This window comes from Xyrauchen texanus, chromosome 23 (assembly GCF_025860055.1).
Source record: "Xyrauchen texanus isolate HMW12.3.18 chromosome 23, RBS_HiC_50CHRs, whole genome shotgun sequence".
Classification (NCBI taxonomy): Eukaryota; Metazoa; Chordata; class Actinopteri; order Cypriniformes; family Catostomidae; genus Xyrauchen; species Xyrauchen texanus.
The window spans coordinates 17210293-17233682 of record NC_068298.1 but is presented as its reverse complement, the minus strand read 5'-3'; the positions used below and the strand labels follow the sequence as shown (position 1 = coordinate 17233682).

Sequence of the window (23390 nt, the reverse complement as noted above, 5' to 3'; positions counted from 1 at the left end):
ATAATCGCCCTGCTTGACGATTAACAGGATGGTATACATATTCTACAAGCCAAGTGTTTTTAAAAAAAAAAAATAATAATAATTTAATTTAACCATTACAGACCTAAAGTATTAGTCTTGAAAGAAATTGACTGTCATTTCAGTGAAGTTCAGGAGTTGGATAAAATAATTTTAGTAAAAAAGGCTTTCAAACTGGAGGTTTTCAATGTTAGATGACTCACTCAAACAAGAGATCATAAAGGTGGCAGCGACACTGTCACTTCTGTAGCAAAGTCAACAAATGACTCAGACTGCAGTAATTAGTTCACAAGCAGATACAGGTCTCTCAACTGCAAATTGTTTTCATTCATGAGTCCCTAATAATTTGAAATAAAATTATCCTGGATGTCGTCATAACTTATGTAAGCTAATTTCTCACTCGGGATTCAGATGCAAATGAATGTTGGCTAGCTACAGTGCATTCAGAGAGTAATCAACCCCTTAAATGTTTTCACATTTTGCTATGTTGCAGCCTTATGTTAAAAGGCTTTAAATTATTTATTTATTTTTTTTCACATCAATCTACACTCCCCATAAGGACAATGCAAAAAAAAAAAAAAGGATTAAAAAGAAAAAACTGATGTCACATTGGCGTTTTCAGACCCTTAACTCAGTACTTCGTTTAAGCACCTTTGGCAGCGATTACAGCCTGAAGTCTTTTTTGGGTATGATGCGGCAAGCATTACACACCAGGATTTGGGGATTTTCTGCCATTCTTCACTGCAGATCCTCTCAAGCTCTGTCAGGTTGGATTGGGACAGTCAGTGGACAGCCATTTTCAGGTCTCTCCAGAGATGTTTGATTGGGTTAAAGTCTGGACTCTGGCTGGGCCACTCAAGGACATTCACAGAGTTGTAACAAAGCCACTCCTGTGCTGTCTTAGCTATGTGCTTAAGGTCATTTTCTTGTTGGAATGTGAACATTTGGCCCAGTCTGAGGTCCTGAGTGCTCTGGACCATTTTTTCATTAAGAATATCTCTGTATTTTGCTGTGTTCAGTTTCCTTCAACTCTGACCAGTCCCCCAGTCCCTGCCACTGAAAAACACCCCACAGCATGATGCTACCACTACCATGCTTCACCGTTGGGATGGTGTTACGCAGGTGATGAGCAGTGCCTGGTTTCCTCCATGATGCTTTCAATTGAGGCCAAACATTCAGGATTTCATGTGTCTTGCACTGAGGAGAGACTTCCGTCTTCCCATTCTCCCATAAAGCCCAGATCGGTGGAGTGTTGCAGTGATGGTTGTCCTTCTGAAAGTTTCTCCAATCTCCACGCATGATCTCTGGAGCTCACCCTGAGTGACCATCGGGTTATTGGTCACCTCTCCTACCAAGGCCCTTTTCCCCCAATTGCTCAGTTTGGCCATGTGGCCAGCTCTAGGAAGTATCCTGATTGTTCCAAAGTTACATTTAAGAATTATGGAGTCCACTGTGCTTCTGGGAACCTTCAATTTATTTTTTGGTAGCCTTCCCCAGATCTGTGCTTCGACACAATCCTGTCTCTGAGCTCTGCAGGCAGTTCCTTTGACCTCATGACTAAATCATGTCAAATCAATTGAATTTGCCACAGGTGGACTCTATTCAAAGTGTAGAAACATCTCAAGAAGGGGTCTGAATACTTTCTGTATGCACTGTACAGGGTTGTGCTTTAGTCAGAGCTCAAAGAAAACTGTTATTTCATTCACACCAGATTGTTTTCTCAGGACTCTAGTAAAAGCCCCAGACCCATCAAGAAGTTCCTCCCGAAGAGAAAAACAGAAAGAAAACCATCAGATGATGAATTCATAAGAAAAAGTAGGTATATTTAAAAAAAAATTTTTATAATTTTCCTGGAACTAAAAAATATTACTTATTTTCAGCAAATACATTTGTACAAATTTTCTGATAGACATATAATATAAAGTTGTGGTTGGTTGATGACTGACAGGTACAGCAGCTCTAGAGGAGGATGCCCAGATACTCAAAGTGATTGAGGCCTACTGCACTGGAGCCACTCTCCACCAGTCTACCACAGGTAAGACCTGTCTACTATATGTACTTAATAAGTGTTATATGTACTTAATAAGTAATAAGTGTTTGAAACTAATAGAAATACCAAACTTTGCACTTTGCCAGGTAATGAATGACACACTGTCCTGAACCCGAAAGAGCTGCCTCTGTAGGCAGCTTCAGAGAAAAATAAATCCAGTATGGTGGATGAAGCTAGAGAAATTTTGATTATTAATTTAATATATATAGAATAAAATAATGTAATATTATTGAAAACAGACGTTTTAACCATTATTATTGTAACATATGTATTGTTATGCTTATTAGACATTTGCACCATTAATTTGGCACATGTTGATGCCAAACTCAATTTGAGTCATGTAGCGCACTATTTGAGTTTTTGATTATCTACAGCATTCCAAATCAATCAGACATTTCATTTCAGTTAGGATGCTACCTTAGAAGGCAGGTTTTGAAATGGAGCCACAATCTGACCTTTAATTTATGCATTAACACAGCTGTTCGTAAGGAATGTGTTCCCCAAGTCCTGCTGCCAGAAGAAAAGATTATTATTGAGGAGATGAAGAGCAACGGCCAGACTGTCATTGAAGAGAAGTATGTTCAGTTGTCTAATGACTGAATTATACTGTACATGTACTGTAGATCACCAACATCTGAAGATGATCAGAACACTTACTGGCTTCTTGTTCTTCAATTAGCATCCATTTGGTATCCAGTTGTACAAAATTGGATGAAGTATGCTTAACTACAGCCACTTTCCACCATGGGGCAAAACAGTTCTTGTCGCAAAACCACGCTGATCCGTGCCAGTTGGCATGGTTATGTTTTCTTTTTCCACTGTTGTGTATTGAAATCTGTTGAATGTACTTAACAGATCGTCTTTTGCCGGCAGAGAGAGTGGTTAGCATTAAAGTTAGAGGACTAAGGAGGATGATTAGTACTGCTTTTTTCATTTGTTTTACTTTGTTAATGCACAGAAAAGACACAGCCCTTGTCCCAAAAAGGAAAGCAAAGAAAAAAAGGCAAGAGGTTTGTCATCATTTGCTGAGGGCTTGTGTATACCACTGGACATGAAAAGTAATAGTTCCCAAACTAGCAAAAAGGATATTTATTGACAAAATATTCTAGAAGTATTAAATTATAGTAATATATGAGAATATATAATGAAGAAAAATAAATGAAGGCTACAATAATTAATTAATCATCATGAAATCATAAAGATACACTAAATATACAATATTTGTATTAACTTTTATTACATTTCCCAAAATATTAGCGAATAAGTCAAGCTAGAAACAACTAAAAGCATTGTAAGCTATCTTGCTATTGGAAAATTGACAAATGTGAGTCGGCACGTACTAAAGCCATTCTATCGGCATAGTTGAGTACGGTCGAGCGGAGACCAGATTATAAACGTGCTGAAGTGGAAATGCTACTGTAACCGCTCTGTACCGTGCTTAGAACTGTTCAGCCCCATGGTGGAAAAGTTGGTAATGACATTGTGAAATATTATTTTGTTTTTGCCTTATTGTTTTGAATAATGTATTTGTTTTCTTGCCTTTTTTTCCAGAAGTCTTGTAGATGCAGTATATGCACTGAAAGATGAGGTCCACGAATTAAAAAAGGTAAGATTTTGAGGTATGGACCCTTTTCACATTTACGTTTTTGGAATGCGGATGTAAATTACAGCAGAGTAAACTTTTTAAAAAATGGTATATGGGAGACAAATATTATTTTTGTGTGCCTATTTGCTCCAACAATAGAAGGAAAAATCCGCTTTATGTTTGCTCGACTTTCCAAGGAGGTAAACAATAGTGATGAATTACAACAGTCAGAAGAGAGAAAGATGTGAAATTTACTGTCACTCCCTCAGCATCTACACCTGAAACTCTGTCACAGCAGTGTTGACTTTTTTATTTGTATTGCCAGGGTAATATAATGCAAGTATAGTTATATAAATGTACATTTAAATAATTTTTTTTTTTTTTTAAGTTTTAAGCCTGGACTAAAGTTGTATTAGCCTGGACTATAACTGATAGTTTTCTGATGGTTTGTTTTTTGAATGTAGGAGAATAAATTGATGAAGCAGTGTCTGGAAGAGGAGCAGAAGTCTCGTAAGGAGCTGGAACGTGTGGTCAAGAGGTTGGCCAAACAAAAGAATGACTGTTCCTGTGAAGAAGGAGGCCATTGAAGAACACTCTGGACATTCTGTGATTGCCCTTTGCCATGCGTGTTTTTATCGTGTATGTATTTTTGTGTTTATGTGTGTGTCCTCACAAACGTGTTTTTTTCCACTGCACTGCAATACACTGAATGTTGCTATTGGAAAGTCACCATGTCTGGAATTTTCAAAAATGTCTCACTATTTTTCATAATGTTTCTTTTTTTCTAACTGAGGCAATGATCATTTTCAACTTTCTGGTTACTGGTTGTGTGCTGCAGAATTTAATTTCTTACTATGTGGAAGAATATCATGGTGTGTTTTGCTCCATGCTCCTGTGATTTGTTCAAAACGGCTGCAGGAAGTATTACAGATAGATGTTAGTGGTTTAGAACTCCTCGGGTAACTGATGTAGTCCTGGACCGTTATTTTTTTTCCTGGCTGGCCATTGGTCCCAATCAAGCACTCAAAATAATCCAGTCAAGTAAAAATTACTGAAAGGATGATGGAATCTCTTTTTATCTGAACAAATATCTGCCTCACTTTTCTCATTCATGGACTTGATTTGCCTTGGACATTTGCGCAACAGCATTCAGACTCAAGACACTATTGCACACATGAAAAATATCCAGGTGATAGTTTTGGAGGTCATAGCTAATGGTTTTTTATGAAGGTATATTGCAGGACTCCTCTGGCCAGAAGTATTTTCCTATTTGTGCTTTTATAATGTGAAAATGGTTGCTTGAGGAAGCTTTTAGGTCAGGAATGCAAAAGATGGATTGTGGAATTTGTGGTTTGCATGTGATAGACATGAGGTGCCATATTTGCCATCTTGAAATTAGATACATTTTTTTTATCTTTTTAGTTTGAAGCTTTAAAAATTTTTTTTAATAATACACCAGTGGAATGTAGGTTTAAATAGTCCATTTTAAATGAGTGATATTCCAGACAGTCTCTCACATCAGCATTGGGTTTACATATCTAAAATAGCCATCGTATGTCATAATCATGCTTCTGATAATCATTGTCATAACAGTCTAAAACTATCAGGGATGTAGTTGTCTGAAATATTTTTGCAAGTTCTGAATACTATACTAGTAAAATCCATCATAAAAATGTATGTATATCGTATATACTTTTATACCTTTTAAATGTATGTATCATAGATATAATGGCAATTGAACCATAACATTTTCTGATGACAAAAATTATCAACCTCCTTTTTATGAGGTTTGAGACAATTACATGTGACTTTTACCAAAAAACATCCAGTATGTTTGATTCCTGTAGATTTGGTACTAATTTTAGGACTAGTGTACATAGAAACACAAGGTACTTTAGGAACTGATATTTGTCCTCCATTACAATACTAAGGAGGCTTGAACGTATAAATTAAAAATAGAGTTTTAACCTTTTCGCAGCAAATAGCTTCCTGTCAATTGCAACAGGATGTACCACGCAACGTGTTTTCTACTAACTCATTCTTTCTTCAGTATAGTGATGCATCGGATCCTTTTTTTTGTTTAGTTTTGTTTGTTTGTTTTTTGTGAATACTTGCCAGATTTACTCTTAACAGGTCACATTGAATGGATGAGTAATTATGGCTGATTACACAAATTATACTGTGTCTGTATCTGATCATTACCAGTGTAACATGTTCATGACTAGTGCTACATATCAATCGCTGTGATTCTAAGGAACAACCTCAATTTTATGCAGAGGAGAAATGCATCTAGAGAGCCATATAGAGAAAAACTTTGTGGAGTTTATAAAGCTATCAGTGGTCAGCTTTGAAGCATTGTTAGTTTTGAAGCATTGGCTATTCAATGAAATGTAAGACTGGTTTGTTGTTACAATTGCTGTGCATTCGTCTAAGAGCCAGTTCCGCTCTTGAAAAGAGTATACTTTACAATAAATACTTCAGTTTAGGCAGTAAGATGTGATCTGAGATGCACAGTACAATGCTGTTATGGTGATACTGTGTAAATCTATTTTATGTTTGTGCGTGTGTTTAATGCCTTTTTAATAAACCTTGCATGCCATGTGTTCCACATAACCTTAAATATTATTTTCAAGTGTTAACTCCATTAGATTGTATTGTTATTATGGAGACAGTCTAAAAGTGGTTTGAGTATAAAAATTTGCTATTTCCGATAATTTGTCTATTAATTTGTGTATTATATGGAATGCAATAGATTGAAGTTGATCGGTAGCTTTTCTTTTGCATTTGTGCACAATGACAATACCATGTGGAAACACACAATTCGGAAGATGTGGCTACTAGTCTACACAAAAGGAGCTTCAATTTCACTTTGTCCTTCTAATGTCATGAATGTGTCAGGAATAGAAATACCTGATATCTGTAGCACTTTCAGGAGAATATCCGCATTTGTGCCCGTGTCTGCAGACCACACATTTTTTTTGTGCAGAGCTGATCTATGCAATATGAATGCTTAAATATTTGATTGTTTTCAATTGTTTATGTTCTTATTTTGCCCTCATTTCAATACGAATTATTTTAATAAAAGTAACATCATAATAAGCACCTGTTTGCATGTTTATATATATATATATATATATATATATATATATATATATTGTATTGTTTCAAATTACTTCCACTGAAGTTACCCGTGATGGATCCAGAATGGGAAGATGAAGAAATTCCTTCTAAATGTTTGATATGCCGAGCTATATGTGCATAGTGCATATTAAAACAGGTGCTTTGTGACGGTGTTTTTTTGCAGGGGGAGGGGGCAATATTACAATGAATAATCTGCAGGCTGGGGAGAGTGTAGCAGGCTGAGAACTTCCTGTATGTGGAGGCACGAGCATGGCTCTGAAATGAGTGCACGCATATCAGTTAAAACTTATTGTTTCCATGGTGGAGGATGGCATGCTGTAAAAAAGGTACAACCGTATTTGGCTCTGGTTTATGATTGCAAATATTAAACTGAAGTTGAAACAACTGGAAGGCGGGCACATTTCATCCTACATATTAGTTTCCAAACTCTAAAGATTTGGACTTCTCTCTACCTATAGACATCAGTGGGAATATAATAGGCCTAATATAGCTCATGTCTGGTTGGAAACAGTGGGAATAGTAATAATATCAGCTATTTCATTGTGCACATGTTGTTTTAACATGCTTTGTTGCCATTTTTTTTACAAATAAACATCTACAACATAATAGACTTTAGATAGAAATGGTGAAACCCACATAACTTTAGTTAAGATGTTTATAGCCTAACTTAATATATTTTAATGTAATTTCATAGTCCTACCAATACAGAGATGCCACAAGGACACTCTAAATTTTATGATACAAGAACTTTGGGAAGTAACTGATGGTGTAAATAACAGAGTTGAGAAGTGCATAGATTCATATACTCTGGGAACTGGAGTTTAAAAGAAGTACTGAAAGTACAAATCAAAGGTCCAGTATTGTTTTTGTAGGGGTATCCCTGAATAAATATGGTAAATATTTTATTATAGTTATTAAAAAGCAATTCAGAAAGTAAAGGGCAAACCACGAGAATACATTAAATTAGCAATAAATAATTTATCACAAATTTACTACATAATTGGAAAATATTCATGGTATTCATCAGAGTGTAATTTGCAATAAACAATATGACTAAAATGTTGTCCCCCAATTCCTGTCAAATTTCCTTTTATGTCCTGAACTAGGATTGTGATGTGATGGTGTAACGGAGAAGTCTTCACTGGAAATGATCTCAGGTTCATGTCTTTCAAATAGCATGTACATCAGTGTGTCATTTTCCATGTTTAATTATCGTGCCTCTGTAATCCGTTCAATCCCCTGGCAAACTCGTATCATCCATCACTTGAACAGTTCAGTGCCAGACTGTTCGTTACTGTAATTTGAATAATCCAAAGCTGCAGGAGTCTCTATTCACCAAGGATATGTTTGTTACTGTAACATAGAGCTGCTGGTCTTTCTTTAGCTGGAAAACCCCAGAAAGTGAGGCAGTACACAAATGTGATTTATTTGGGTTCAAGCTGCAAAAAGACCGGAGTATCTCCTTGTCTTTGTTCCTTCTTCCCTGAGGTTCTTTACTCTTTATAGCTTGCATTAATGCACTGTCAGATTGTTTGGAGAAGGTGACTTGAGAATAGATTAAATATATTCCTGGGTATTGAATGGTCAACATGTCCCTTGAACCGCTGAGCCGTACTTCCTGCAGGAATGAGTGGTCTTGGTCCCATTGAAGCTTATTTGATGAACTTCCATCGGGGGCTGTTAAAACAAGGACAATTCCACTGTCACCTCGCATTGAAATCAAATGACATAACTTGATGTAATAGTAGGCCTAAATAACTTGTCATCTTTATCAAGACAGCCACTGCATTATGAGCTCTTCTAGTATTGTGAATATATGGTGTGGTCTTACGTTTAGCTGTATGTTCATTCTGTAGAATCATGTGTGCTGCTGGTCTTTTGAAAGAATGCATTCCAGGTAACCTCACTGAAGGAGAGCAACACAACAGCAGTGAGTTCATCAAAATAAATATAGAAATATAAGGCACATATCTGAAATGACTGTCATTCAAAAGATTAGAAAAGTATAAGTAGATATTTGTATTAAGTATAGATATATTAAGAATTTCTTCTGGTGCAGATTCCAACATGGTACAGAAAATCATATTAAGTGGTCTTGAATAGCTTAAATCACAAATGCCAACAGAATGAAGGAATCATACTTATTACGTAAAAATTTACAAAATAGAGTGATACATGTTAAAAATGCACAATGTGCAAAACATACCTTTTTCAGTTGCTTCTGAATTCTTTGGAATGAAGAAAAAGTAGATTAATGATACAGAGAGTAATTCTTCTCTTTACATCATATTACAAAGTGTGTATTTATTTGGAAATAATTATTTCGAAGTATTTAGAAAGAACAAGTTAATTTGCCCTTTACAAGCACATCATGTCATGTTTGGTCAATATGCCTTCAAATTTTACCTTTGCTATGACAGCCTTATATTTGTCCATCAGTTTGTTACAGTCTATCATTGCATCCTCCCCCACATTGACTTCTGCACAGTCCTGCAGTCTTTGTAGGATTGTCAAATCTTCATAGTAATTGCCCTGGAGCTGCTGCTGACGATGAAGAAAAAGCCATTTATTAATATTAAAAGACACATTCTAAGTTAACTGCTTTTAAAGCCAAACCATTTGTTTTCGTAAAGCTTGGATGTTTGTTTATTATATAAACTCGGCATAGACAAAATAATAAATCATACATTTATCACAGAGTGATACATATGTAATATTTCCATGTTTTCCATGTCAACTGACACTTATAGTAACATTAAGTTTGCTTGAGTCACAGAAACACATCATTTAATGAGTTGTTTTCTTGCCAAGAGGTCGTTTGCACTGCAAAGACAAGGTTATTAGCTGTATTGGAATGCTGCTCAATGATTAGCTTTCAAAAGAGTTTTGTTAATGTTTAAACATGTGCTCTTTGCTTGACCCTTAAGGATTTTTTGTATTTTGTTATTGACGTAAACCCACAGATATTTTTAATCTGGGTTTGTATCAAATGACACTTTTATTACTAATGTGGCAATAAACAAGTGGCTTGTTACTGAGTTACCTTGAGCCAATTACCCATATGTGGGATTATATAATTTGTTGTGTATTTTGGTTTTTAGCTTCCTCTTGTCACAGGAACATTGGTTTTCTTTTTTCTTTTGATGCTCATTGTGCTGCGTTGCTCATCAAACCACACAACCCAGGAAATAGACTGTCGAGAATAGGCCTCTCAGACCTTTGTCAATTGTTAGTGTTCATTTTATCTGTTAATGACAATAGTGCAGATTTATTCTCTATGGTTTTGTCATGATTTTGCATACTCTAAATATAGCTTTGGAGCTTTGAAAATTACTCTGCATATCAATGAGCGTATCATATTGATGTAAATTACTTAAGTAAAAAATCTGATATTTTCTAACATGTTTTCTTCTCAAATGATTAGCTAAAAATTTCTAAATATATTTGTAAACATGATGTGGGGACACCGTTTACACCTCCATCATCGTGAGCTAACAAATTCAAAATGTGAATATAATAAACATTATGTTGAGACACCTTTTACTTTTCTTCTACCACAACAACTATTAACAGTCTTTACCTAGCAAAAAAAAAAAAAGGCCATGGTAAAAGTTTCTTGAAGCATTTTCAAGATGACTATAAAAATTATAATAAATACTCAATTATTATAAAACTACAATAGACTTTAAAAGATCATTTAAAATTGTGTGAACTTGACATTTAATCAGGCATTTTTTTAAATAAACCTTGTAAATAAAATGTGAGAAAAAGAGCCACCAAGAAAAGAACACTTCATACCACATTCAGCTTCTGGAACAGGTAGAGGAATCCTCCAAAGGTAAGCATCATTAAAAGCAGTAGCATCACAGACAAAAACTTGACTAAAGGTGTGTTGCCTGGTGGCTGAGTTCTGCTGTATCCTGCCCGTGGAGGCACCGGTGGAGGATTGTAGCTAGTGTGAAAGGTGTTTATCATGGTGAAGAGAAGATAAGTTGATAAGAGAAGAGACGTGTACTCCAGAGACACCCATGCAGTTCTGGAGATCTGCTCATACCAGCAACGGGGCTCATTTGAAAGCAACTTCCTGCAAGATGTCACCTTTTCACATGGTCTGAGTCTAACAGTGCATGTGTTTGCACACAATTTTAAGTGGCCAGGTGTCACCAAGTCCTGATCACTTTCAACACATTTTAATTGTTGTAATTGTTTCTGCAGATTCAAAAACTGCAGTTCAAACATTCTGACATGCCAGATTTGTGCCTGTTTGTGAATATTTTTTAAATAACTGAATGGGGAAATCTAACAATTAATTTACAGAGGACTCAAAAAGGACACTAAATGAGTAGCAAAATTTTGAATCTCCAAAATCCGCACAAAGGCAGCAGAAAAGTAATGCATATGACTCCAGTGGTTAAATGCATGTCTTCAGTAGTGATATGATAGGTGTGGGTGAGAGACAAATCAATATTTTAGTCTTTTTTTATCATAAATTCTCCTCCCTGCCCAGTAGGGGGTGATATGCATTAAGACTGTGAATCGCCAAAAACAGAAGATGGAGACTGTGAAAGTGGAGATTGACTGAGCAGGGAGGAGAATTTATAGTAAAAAAAAAAGGACATAAATATTTATCTGTTTCTCACTAACACCTATCATTTCGCTTCTGAAGATAGGGATTTAACAACCGTCATCTGGAGTACTTTTTGTTGCACTTGTGTGGATTTTGGAGCTTCAAAATTTTGGCACCCATTCACTTGCATTGTTTGGACCTACAGAGATTAGAAATTATTTTTAAAATCTTCACTTGTGTTCGTCAAATTAAAGAAAGTCAGATACATCTGGGATGGCAGAAGGGTGAATAAATGCTCAGAGAATTAACATTTTTGGGTAAACCATCCCTTTAAGGCACAATGCTTAAAAAATAATGTTCCAAAAAGGGGGTTTACGCAGTGATGCCATTGAAGAACCATTTGTGAAGAACCTTTTCATAGTCTAAATAACCCTTTTCCACTAATAACATTTTGTGCAGTGGGAACATTCCATGTATGTTAAATGAACTTCATGGAACCATAAGCTAATAAAGAATCACAAGTGTCAAAACAAGTGTCATCTGCAAAATCTAAACAGTTGAATACAAGATAACCTTAATCGAAAGCATTTGTTGCATAATGTTGATTACCACAAAATATAATTTCTACACAGTTACTGTGAGAAACTTACAATGGAAATAAATGGAACCAGTCGATAAATGTTAAAATACACACTTTTTTGGTTTTAAAACCATAGCCACACAACATAAATATTAAATGTGTTAACTTGATTTTACTGTGATAAAATCACTTACTAAACTTTTCTGTGTGAAGTTATATCCAGTTTTACAACTTTGATGCATAACGATGTAAAGCCATTGTGGCAAGATCTAGGTCAGTGGTTCTCAAAATTTTTCCATAACCACTTATATATAATATATGTATATAGATTTGTTGTTGAAGGGGCGCCCTGCACTGTTATTTTAAGTTGTTTTTAAAGCTGTATAGCTGTAGTTTCTTTTTTTATTTAATATCGATACATGCAAATATGGGGGAGTCCTGAAGCAATTTAATTGTTCATGAGCAAAATGACCAGAAGGTAAATCCAATATCAACTCTACTGTTTTGAGTTTGTTCAGCTCAAGATTGTTGTGACTGCACCAAACAGCCAGCTGATCAATCTCCCATCTGTTTGCAGACCCGTCGCGAATGAGGCAGATGACCGTAGTGTCATCTACAAACTTCAGGAGCTTGACAGTGGGGTCTTTTGCAGTGTAGTCATTCGTGTACAGGGAGAAAAGCAGTGGAGAGAGACCACATCCTTGAGGAGCACCGGTGCTAATAGTGAGTGTCCCGGAGTTTCCCCAGTCTCACTAGCTGCTGCCTATCTGTCAGAAAGCTGGTGATCCTTCGACAGATTGGGGTGGGCATGGAGAGCTTGGTCAGTTTGGTTGAGAGGAGATCAGGCATTATGGTATTGAAGGCTGAACTGAAATCCACAAATAGGATCCTTGCATAAAACCCAGATTTGTCGAGGTGCTGCAGGATATAATGCAGTCCAATATTGACAGCATCCTCCACAAACTTGTTTGCTCAGTAAGCAAACTGAAGGGGGTCCAGCAGGGGTCCAGTGATGTCCTTCAGGTAGGCCAAAACCAGTCTCTCAAACGACTTCATGACCACAGACATGAGAGTGACAGATCTGTAGTCATTAATACTATGATTTGGGTTTTTTGGGGACTGAAATGATGGTGGAGTGTTTGAAGCAGCAGGGAACCTCACACTGCTCCAGTGATCTATTGAAGATCTGTGTGAAGATGGGGGCCAGTTTCCTAGCCTTTTGTTTCAGAAAGACTCAGCACACATCTTCCTCACAGATCATAAGTGCAGATTGAGTAGCAGAAGGGGAGGGGAGGGGGGTTCCAGGAGGTGTTGGTGTGATGTGAAGATCAGAGTGGGGGAGAGGTGTGAGACTGGGCTTTTCAAACCTGTTGTAAAACATGTTCAGTTCATCAGCCAATAGTTGACTCTCTACAGAGCGTGGGGGAGGTGTCATCTACTTGGTGATGCTTTATAGGTCTTTCCACACAGATGCAGGATTGTTGGCTGAAAATATTTTTTTTTTTTCCAGCTTTTCAGTGTAGCTTCTTTTAGCCACTCATGTGCATCCACAGTGAAATCTGTTGTGGCCTCCCGGAAAACTCCTTTACCCTCCACTCCAGGTCCAAACACTTTCACACCTCTGGTTTCTACAGTTGGTTTCACACTGAGCCTGGCTGGGAAGTTTGGTACATCCTGATCACCATAGTAAATGGTCAGAGTATTGAATTCAGGGTACAGAGGGATATAATTAATTGGGTAGGTTCCATCCCCAATGTCTTGAATATGAACTTCAGCCTCTGTTCCATTATCTGAGATCATCTCAATAGTAAGTTCTGCTGGACCAGCTTTTGTGTAATCGACCACAAACTGTCCAGTCTCGCCAACCTTAGCACGCTCCAGGCCTGGCCCGGAACATACACCTTAGATGGGTCAGTGGGTGCAACTGCTTTCACAGGGAATGGACTGACAGGGATGGGGGCTCCATCATAGGTCAGTTTTACCTCATAGGGTCCCTTATCTCTGGGGATGAAATTACCCTGAATGGTTTCTGGGCTCAAGCCTGGTTCAACTTTACAGGGTACCGATTTACGAACTTTGTGCCAACCTTGCTCTGACCACCTGCTCCTTTGGACTTGACAGTGGTCTCCTGATCCTTGCCAACTGTCATCCTGTCTTCAAGTCCAGCCAATTTAACTTTACTCAGATCCAGGGAGGGCGCAATAGACAAAGCAAATGGGCTCTTGGGAATGGGATCACCAACACAGGATACACTGACACCCATATTACCCTGTTGGACAGGTGTGTATTTCACAGTGTGGGTGCTGTCATGATTGTTGATGATGCAAAAGTCACAAACCACCTCTGCCTTGTTGGGTCCAGTGAACTGAGCGTCGAGCTTAGCTTTTCCAGCTGCCTTTGTGTTCACAATGAAGTGAGTGGGTTTTTTCATCTCAACACCAGTGTGATTTAGTCCAGGCCCCTCTGCTTTAATCTTGCTGGCATCATGAGAGGGATCAACCTAGATTCTGATGGGTGTCATATGGGAATGGCCTGATCAGCAAACAGTACCAGATTGTGTAGCTGCCCACTCCAGGGGGAGTGTATTTAACAGTAAAAGTGTCATTGTCATTTCTAATGATGTCAAAATCAATGTCAGCTTCAGCAAGTCCCACAACACCCAGCACACTTCATCCCTATGCTGATGTCTTCCTGTCAAGCCTCAGAACAGTCCACAATAAAGTATATTGGCTCAAATGCCTTCAGGCCTGTCTTGGCCACCCCAGGTCCGGATACCTTCACCTTGTTAGGATGGCATCCTGCACCAATGTTCATCCTGAATGGACTCTCTGGGATGTTGACTCCACTCCAGGACACCATGAAAGTGTGTTTGACAGGTTTGCAAGGGGTGTAGCTGCAGCTGTATGACCCATTACATTATCCTTCACCTGCACGTCCACTGGGTTCCCATCACGGTCCTGAGCCTGGATCTTTAGAGGTGCTTTGCCACCCAGTTTGGCATCCACAGTGAACTCTGCAGGTTTACCGACTGAAAGGCCATTGATCTGTAGACCTGGACCATAAGCCTTCACCTTGTCAGGGTAGAAGTCTTTTCCTGGAGCTGGCATGATCTCAGCCATGAATGGGCTGAGCTGGATGTTCTCATTCCTACAGAGCACATGAACTGCATATTCACCCGGTTCTATGGGCCAGAAATGCACATCACAGGAGCCATCTCCCTTATCATCACATTTGATTTTAGCTGGAGACGAACCCTCTACTGAGAATCCCAAAGTCCCCACGCCTCCACAACAAAGTAAGCAGACTTGCCCACAACACCACTCTCTAGTCCTGGACCCCATGCCCTCACCTGCTGTGGTCCTGCTTCAGTACCAATCTTCACCTTGGAGCAGCTCATAAAATGGAGCGCATGTGGAAAAATACAAAATTAGAAGTATTTTGTGGTGCATGGAAGGATAGTGTCTGTAGATACTGACAGGCACTAAAAGCTGCCAGGTCAGCATATTTTAGTAAACTCATAGAAAATAACCACAACAATCCTAGATGTTTATTCAGAACTGTGGCTAAATTGTTTAGGAATAAAGCCTCAACAGAACCAGATATTACATCACAGCTCAAGAGTAATGACTTTGTGAATTTCTTTACAGATAAAATTGAAATAATCAGAAATAAAATTGGAATTATGCAATCATCTATCATCACACCTCAGAAAACAGTGCCTAATAATTTTCCTCATGTGCAACTTCAGTCTTTCTCTGTCATAGGTCATGAAGAGCTAACAAAACTTATCGAAATATCAAAAGCTATAACATGTTTGTTAGATCCAATACCAACTAAGCTCTTAAAAGAGGTATCTCCTATAATATCAGAACCTCTTTTTAATATCTTGCTTATGTCCCAAGAATCTTTAAAATGGTAATTATCAAACCGCTTATTAAGAAGCCACAACTTGATCCTGGAGAACTTGCTAATTATAGACCGATTTCAAATCTCCCGTTTGTGTCAAAAGTACAAGAAAAGGTAGTATCCTCCCAAATATGTTCATTTCTACAAATAAATAGTATATATGAAGAATTTCAATCAGGATTTAGGCCTCATCACAGTACAGAGACTGCACTTATCAGAGTTACAAATGACTTGCTCCTATCATCTGATCGCGGCTGCATTTCTCTTCTAGTGCTTTTAGATCTTAGTGCTGCATTCGACACGATAGATCACGACATTCTCTTGAATAGGCTGGAGAATTATGTTGGAATTTGTGGAGTTGCATTAGCATGGTTTAGGTCATATTTAGCAGACCGCTACCATTTTGTTTATGTAAATGAGGAATTGTCAAACCAAACAAAAGTAAAATATGGGGTGCCACAGGGATCCGTTTTAGGGCCTCTGCTTTTCTCTTTGTATATGCTTCCCCTGGGAGATATTATCAGGAATCATGTTGCTGATGCCGAAAAACGAATTCATGCATTCATGACATCAAGACTAGATTATTGTAATGCATTACTGGGAGGATGTCCAGCAAGATCAATAAATAAAATTCAATTGGTTCAAAATGCAGCAGCCAGAGTGCTAACAAGAACCAAGAAATATGATCATATTTAGCCCCATTTCATCATCGTTACATTGGCTACCTGTTAAATTCCGTATTACTTTTCAAATTCTGTTAACTACGTACAAAGCTTTGAATGGTCTAGCTCCACAGTACTTAAGTGATCTTCTACCACGCTATATTCCAACACGTTCATTAAGATCGCAAAATTCTGGTCTCTTAATAGTTCCTAGAATATCAAAATCCACAAAAGGAGGTAGATCCTTTTCATATTTGGCTCCTAAACTATGGAATAATCTCCCTAACACTGTTCGAGATGCAGACACACTCTCTCAGTTTAAGTCTAGACTAAAGACTCATCTAATTAGCCAGGCTAATTTACACCTAATTTATACTCCAACCCACAATTAGGCTGCTTTAGTTGGGTTTGCCGGAACCAGAAACCAGACACATTGAGCATGATCTCTAACTCGGCAATAAATTTAATGGCATCTATGCTAATATTATTTTATTTGTTTTCATGTCTCAACCTTGGGACTCCTATCCTGAGGTCACCAGAACTGGCTGGATCCAGCTCCATTTCTGCTTCATGTTGGACTCCACTGCTACGTGTCGCTGAATGATGATGACTAAATGCAGCCGGTGCCAGCCAAACATCACTTCAGTCTATTATGATGGACTTCAGAGGATGAACTGGTGCCAACTCCAACCTGAATCACCTTGGTCTATTGATGGACTATGGTCTTGAAATGGAATGCATAGACTAACTATTGCCAACAAAAGCCTTCATCAGCCAATTAACAAGGACAATTGCATCTATGTGAACTTCTGCAATTAATCAAGGATGGACTTCAAAGACATTGGTCATTTATCTTACAGTTCAAACACAATCGATGTTTAAACACTGACCCTTAACACTTACTTAGTTTAATAATTTTAAACCATGACTTTAACTATACATAAGTAATATTTACATTATATTCATGATGTTAGCTAGCAACACATTCTCACACCCCAACTCGTCACATACAGCTAGAGGGGAGCTGGCCCCCACAGTGAGTTTGGTTTCTCCCAAGGTTATTTTTCTCCATTAATCTACACCTTATGGAGTTTTGTGTTCCTTGCCACAGTCGCCTACAGCTTGCTCACTGGAGTTATTAATACAACTATTATTTAATAATTTGTAAACACGATTAAGAATCGTATTTTATCTAATTACACAATGATGATTCATCGACTTTATAGACATTAAAGTTTTATCGTCTGTTAATGCTGATCTTCTGTAAAGTTGCTTTGAAACGATGTGTGTTGTGAAAGGCGCTATACAAATAAAATTGACTTGACTTGACTTGACTTGACCTCAAATGGACTGCGTGAGATGTGCTGTCCACCCCATGTGATTGTGATGATGTAATTCCCGTGTGTGGTGGGGCAATACTCAAAGCTGTAAAAGCCATCTCGCAGGTCCTTCTTCTAACAGGGCTCCTCAAGACCCTTGGGCCCTTTGATGGTGACCTTCAGGTCTCCAGTGCCAGCTCCTTTGGTGTAAACTTTAAAATCTGCAGTCTCCTTGTATCCTCAACCCTTTAGGCTGTAGACCAAGGCCCTTGGCTTTACACAGGCTTGGATTACAGGCCTCTCCCATATGGACTGTGTAAGGGCTCTTGGAGATAAGTCCCCCAACAAATGGGAGGGCTTGTAAGTGCATCAGAAGCTGCTGTTACCCTTATCTTCAACCTGGAATTCAACAGTATCCTTTTTTCCACTAGGGTCCACAATGACCACCTCAACCTCTCCTACTCCTGCACCAGCTGTGTAGACATCACTGTATGTGGTCTTGTTGGCAATGTTGCCTGCAGGCTCAAGTCCTTGGCCCTGGGCAGTGACCTTGATGGAGTCTCTCTGAGCCATTCCCACATCCACCTCAAATGGGCTCTTTGAGATGTGTTTGCCCTGCAAATAGCACTGTCACCTTGTGTTGTCCAGTGACTTTTGGTACATAGAATACAGAGTAGGTGCGGTTCTTGTCATTGTTGTATGTGACTTTTTTCTTCTTATGGTGGCTGGCTGGAACTTCCACGTAATCTAGTACCTCACACTGTCCAGCGCTGATTGTCTCAAGAGTGAACACAGCCTTCTTCATCACAACATTACCTGTGGGTTCAATTCCTGGTCCATAGGCATGGGCCTTTTTGGGGTTGAGTTTGGGTTGCATTGGGGCACCAGGCTTGAGTTTGGCTTTGGGGAATTGGGACAGGTAAGTCATAACAGTGTGCTTGTCCACAATTGGATCAATAATTTATTCTGGAGTGATCACCTGAGGAACACTAAGCCAGTCATCAGCCTGCTGCATTGCTTCTCTGGCATTGTCCACAGGCTTGGTCTGGTCCCAGGAATCCCAGTCTGGACAGCATGTCGGGCAGCTTTTTCTGGATCCATTCAAGCAGAATTAAACGATTGCATGGTAAACCGGTGAATGGGAAATCACAGCAAATATTATTTTCACTTACTCATTTGCTCATAAAAAATCCACTATTACATTTGAATTACTTTGTGGTGGAGAGTGAGTGGTGGATTAAGACAAATTTACTGTCACTCTTTTAGCAGCTGTAATCGAAACCCCCTTGCAGCTGTGGTAAATATTTTTTTTTAATTGAATTCCAGGGTAATAAAACACAAAGTAAACTTACTCTCAAAATGTACAAAAATGATCATATAAAAGTTTGCAAGATTTACGCTGCTAAATAAGGTGGAAACACGTCATCACAGTCTGTGAAAAAGGTCTACATAATGTTTTTCAAAACAGTCTTTTCAACGTTACTATATCTTCATTTTTATGTTACCAACAATCAAATAATCACAGAAATAATGGAATAAAGGTTTTAAGCCGTTGCTGTTTGAACATGCTGCTTTGATGTGGAAAACAATTTTTTTTTACTAAGAATGTATTAGGTAACAAGTTCATTTGTCCCTTCTCCCAATTCATCCATCATCAGTTATTTTCATCACTTCTGGAGCAACAAGTGGAATGGCTAGTTTCTAAGAACCACCATTACTGTGAAAAAACTGTGTACTGTAACAGTGTGTACCGTATTTGATGAAAGACGCACTTATCTGCCGGCAAAACAGTGTTCTTTTAGGTATGCATGCGAGTAGTATGAATAGATTCCGGACACACTTAATCCGGGTACGTGGGCATTGTCTTGTGACCTGAATATATGATGTAAGAACAACAACCGCGAAAACCATCCTCTCAGGATTTGTTATCAGGCACCATTTAAGCACAAGTAACAATTATCTTGGTATATATAGCACTTACAATTGAGAAGAGCCATCCGACTAGCGATTCACCACCATTCATTTAAATCCAGCGTTTTGAACGTGATATCGCCTCAACTCCCGAGGGAATATGGGATCGTTAATTGTCCAGTCAGTCTGCATCTCACAGGAAATATTAGGTCATCTGGGTACTTCCTCCTACTGCTTCATGAATATAGATTACGATTTTTTAATATAAAACAATAATATTTTTGTCAAAATACGATACTTAGGCTACTGTTACTACTAAAAAATCGTGATACATTTTAGTAAGGGTGATAATGTGTCATTTGACTTTTACTCCTTAGTGCTGTTTTTAATGTCAGATTTGTCTACTTTTTGAGATGTTTGACTTCATAGTGTATTAAGCTAGAAGATTCTAACTAGAATTTAAATGGGTAGCATCAGTTTTGTGGTCTGTCCGGTTGACGTGCGCGCGCTTCTGAGATACGGTAGATTTGCAGAGCAGATCAGAAGCATATTTAATGCGTATAAAGCAATGAACTCATTATCATAAAATGTGCATTTTAATAAAGGGGGAACATGGCATTGTATTTCCCTGCTGTCACGACCCACCAGTTGAGAAGCAGTGATGAAGTGGACATTAGCAAAATATGCATAAACACTTTATAAGTTCAAATTACATTATTAGTACAAGTTAATTACAGGCAGAAGGTTTGAACTGTTCAGAAGACACTGTTTACTGCTTCCTTCACCTTTAGGGAAAGTAGTGGGGCAGGGGAGAATGAATGACTGACTGCATGTATGACTCACAGAGGTTGGAGTGTGCGGTATACTATCAGTGTTTTTGTGAAAAGGAGAGAGTGTGGGTCACACTTTCTGGGGGAAAGAAAATGCTTATAATGCATGATTTTAGTGCCAAAGTCTCTAGCTGGAATAATGATGTAATAAGCTGTTGATTTTTTTTTAAATGTGATATTATGTGAATATACATAAGCACTGCTGTGATTCGGCCGCCATAGGTAATTACAGCAGTACTGATTTAGGGCCATATAGCAACATTGCGAGTGTGATTTTGCTTACATACAACAGTTCAATGAACAAGTAAATTTTTATGGTCATATGGTCATGAAAAACGCATTTGTGCATGGAACTACTTTCTTACGTGACGGATCAGAATCTGCTGTTGCTGGTTCAAAACAAATGATGCATCCAAGCCTCTGATAGTAAATAAAAAATGTCACTTCAGAAATAGTATCACAGCTTGTGCTGTTTTGAACAAGATATTCGATAAACAAGGATGGATGTGTGTGTGTGTGTGTGTGTGTGTGTGTGTGTGTGTGTGTGTGTGTGTGTGTGTAGAGAGAGAGAGAGGGAGAGATGGAGAGAGTGCCATCACCTGTTGCCATACCCAAGCAGAGATGCAGTCAGCTTTCTGAAGATCAGCTTTCTCAATGGAAAAATAGCATCCAAGCGGGGGTATTTCTCCCCATTTCATGTTAGCCGGTGCGCAAGGGTCAATCACTATAGAAACCGCAATGTCCTCCGCCATTTTAAACAGCACCCATGTTATGTAATTCATCAGTCTGTTTTGTTGCTCAGCTGTGATGAGCCGTAATGCTGAAGCTGTTCGTTTAATGCTATTTAAAGTTACTTCCTAGCTTTAGTAGTGTAGTAGTAGTAGTACAAGTGATCATGAAGGGCAGGTGTATGTAAAAAGTGGCTGACGGATTCACTTCACATCACCTAACTGGCTCATATTACACACAAAAATTATATTTTGCCACCACCTGCTGGCTAACATATGTAATGTAAAAAAAAAAAAAAGACAAACAGTAGCTCTTAACACATATGCACTGCTCTTACATTTTAGTTTAGAACGGCACGAACACAAGTGGAGTGATACACGCACAGTAAAGTGTCGGAGTGCTGATGGTGTCAGACCATCAGAGAACATGGAACGTCTCTCGTCCAATCTGATTCGAGGACCGGAACTAACTGTTATATATGCTATATAAACATACATATAAACTCTGACCATAACAAAAATGCATTACTTGATATAAGTTATGACAATACTAAAGACAAGAAGACATTTTAATGGGTAAGAAGTAAATAAATAGTCTCTATCTCAATGCAACAATTCACAATTCTGCCAAAAGGCACTTGAAACCATACAAACTCTATAAAAAATTCTAACATCTGAAGCATTAAAATCTACAAATACAACATGAAGTCTTAAAAAAAAGTTTCAATACTGTTTTCTATGAAGGCAAATCTTGCAAATGAGTAATACGTGCCACTGGCTTGGGCCTTTCGCTAATTCATGCATTAAAGACAAACAGAAACATCTATCTGTCACAAGTAACACATGAAACTAAACTTTCCTTTCAGTTCAGATATCTATCTGTTCTTATGAATGTAGTGCGTCTAAGAGAGTGGGTAGATACTGACTCACATGCCAACTCACTGTATGACATCATGGGCAGTGGCTCCTACTACTGGCGACAAGTGCCATTACACTATGCATCTGTAGCACTACAACACCGAGACCCGACACTAGTGCTCTGTGCGCTAAGTGACAACAATGCTATATCTTCATTCTAATTTTAATCAGGTTTTCTTTTTACAATCATTATAATATGGCAATTAATGCATTATTTACATTTAAAAATATATTCTTATATTCTTAAAGACCCCATGAAATTGCTTGGGGTCAATAGAGCTGTTCAGCCATGACATCAATCTGTAGGCAAGCCAGCTAATTCGCCATGGGTTCTCCTCAGGATTTTCCTATAGGTTTTTTAAAATGTCAGTTTTGGATTTATCTGTAAAATAAGGTGTGATACACAGTACTTAATAAATTACCACATACATTACACACATCTCAAATGTGAATGTTGATATTGCTTAAATATTGCTTCAAAGTTCACATTTGAGGTATAAATGTGTGTAATTTGTGTTGTAAAACAAAACATCCACATGTCTTCGAGTAATGTTTTCCACAGACCTCGGACTGCAACCTAAACAGCTTTATTACCTTTAGTTTATGTTACAGCATGAAGCATGACTTGCTACTTGCTAATGCTAATCAGAAGAAGGTGGAGGGACATTATCAATCCAAAGAATATTTTATTAATAAACAGGCTAATTGTGCACCATCAATTGTTTTGGTAATTTTTTACCTGGAAGAGAAAAACTGCATTTTACATGTTTACATCTGCTTAACAATAACTGCGTCAACTTTTAGAAGTTTACAAGCATATAGATGAACTGAAAAGGCACAAAACTCCAATTTTGATTTCATGTGGTCATTAGGAGTATTAAGTAGACTTGTAAATGTCTCTGCTGGAAATTCCAGCTTAAACTGGTAGCTGTGTTTTCAAACATGGTAGCTGGTTCAAACTGTTCCTAAGCTGGTCCAAGTTGGTCGACCAGCTACCATCTTCCAACAAACAGCTTGACCAACTTGAGCTGGTATGACAAGCTGGTAACTTGTCTAAACTGGTCTCCCAGCTTTGACCAGCTTGAAACCAGCTACCATGTTCAAAAACACAGCTACCAGCTTAAGCTGAGGACATTTGATAAAGCAGTCGTTTTTCAGTTAATGTATAGCACATT

General features: G+C 38.1%; 2 protein-coding genes and 1 pseudogene across 5 annotated transcripts in view; 1 reads left to right on the top strand and 2 right to left on the bottom strand.

Moving 5' to 3' along the window:
- The window catches only part of LOC127663106 (rho guanine nucleotide exchange factor 6-like), a 54281-nt gene extending 47537 nt beyond the window's left edge, over positions 1-6744 (top strand). For all 3 annotated transcript variants that reach the window (XM_052154557.1, XM_052154556.1, XM_052154558.1), the window contains 5 exons: positions 1743-1833; positions 1967-2053; positions 2547-2643; positions 3620-3674; positions 4118-6744. In XM_052154557.1, coding sequence (XP_052010517.1) covers positions 1743-1833; positions 1967-2053; positions 2547-2643; positions 3620-3674; positions 4118-4240 — 453 coding nt within the window. In that variant the 3' untranslated portion in view covers positions 4241-6744. The remainder of the gene's footprint in view (positions 1-1742; positions 1834-1966; positions 2054-2546; positions 2644-3619; positions 3675-4117) is intronic.
- A 926-nt stretch (positions 6745-7670) lies between these two features.
- LOC127663119 (uncharacterized) lies at positions 7671-10769 on the bottom strand. Of its 2 annotated transcripts, none has more exons than XM_052154575.1 (5): positions 10593-10769; positions 9201-9338; positions 9001-9022; positions 8626-8700; positions 7671-8471 (listed from the first exon to the last, which is right to left on the bottom strand). In XM_052154575.1, exons 1-5 carry the CDS (start codon positions 10767-10769, stop codon positions 8086-8088), a joined length of 798 nt encoding a protein of 265 aa, XP_052010535.1. In that variant the 3' UTR covers positions 7671-8085. The 2 variants fall into 2 exon arrangements, with proteins under 2 accessions (XP_052010535.1, XP_052010536.1); XM_052154576.1 differs by having other exon boundaries at positions 9201-9335.
- Positions 10770-13737: 2968 nt separating this feature from the next.
- Positions 13738-22974, bottom strand: LOC127663447 (filamin-A-like; annotated as a pseudogene).
- Between the last annotated feature and the right edge of the window lie 416 nt (positions 22975-23390).

What these genes read in the sequence shown, in the direction of transcription:
- LOC127663119 (XM_052154575.1), bottom strand. Translation starts at nt 10,769, where the DNA reads ATGATAAACACCTTTCACACTAGCTACAATCCTCCACCGGTGCCTCCA. An exon ending in ATAAGGCTGTCATAGCAAAG is followed by an intron (nt 9,023 to 9,200) that starts GTAAAATTTGAA and finishes TTCATTCCAAAG; the next exon opens with AATTCAGAAGCAACTGAAAA. An exon ending in GAATGAACATACAGCTAAAC is followed by an intron (nt 8,472 to 8,625) that starts GTAAGACCACAC and finishes TTGTTTTAACAG; the next exon opens with CCCCCGATGGAAGTTCATCA.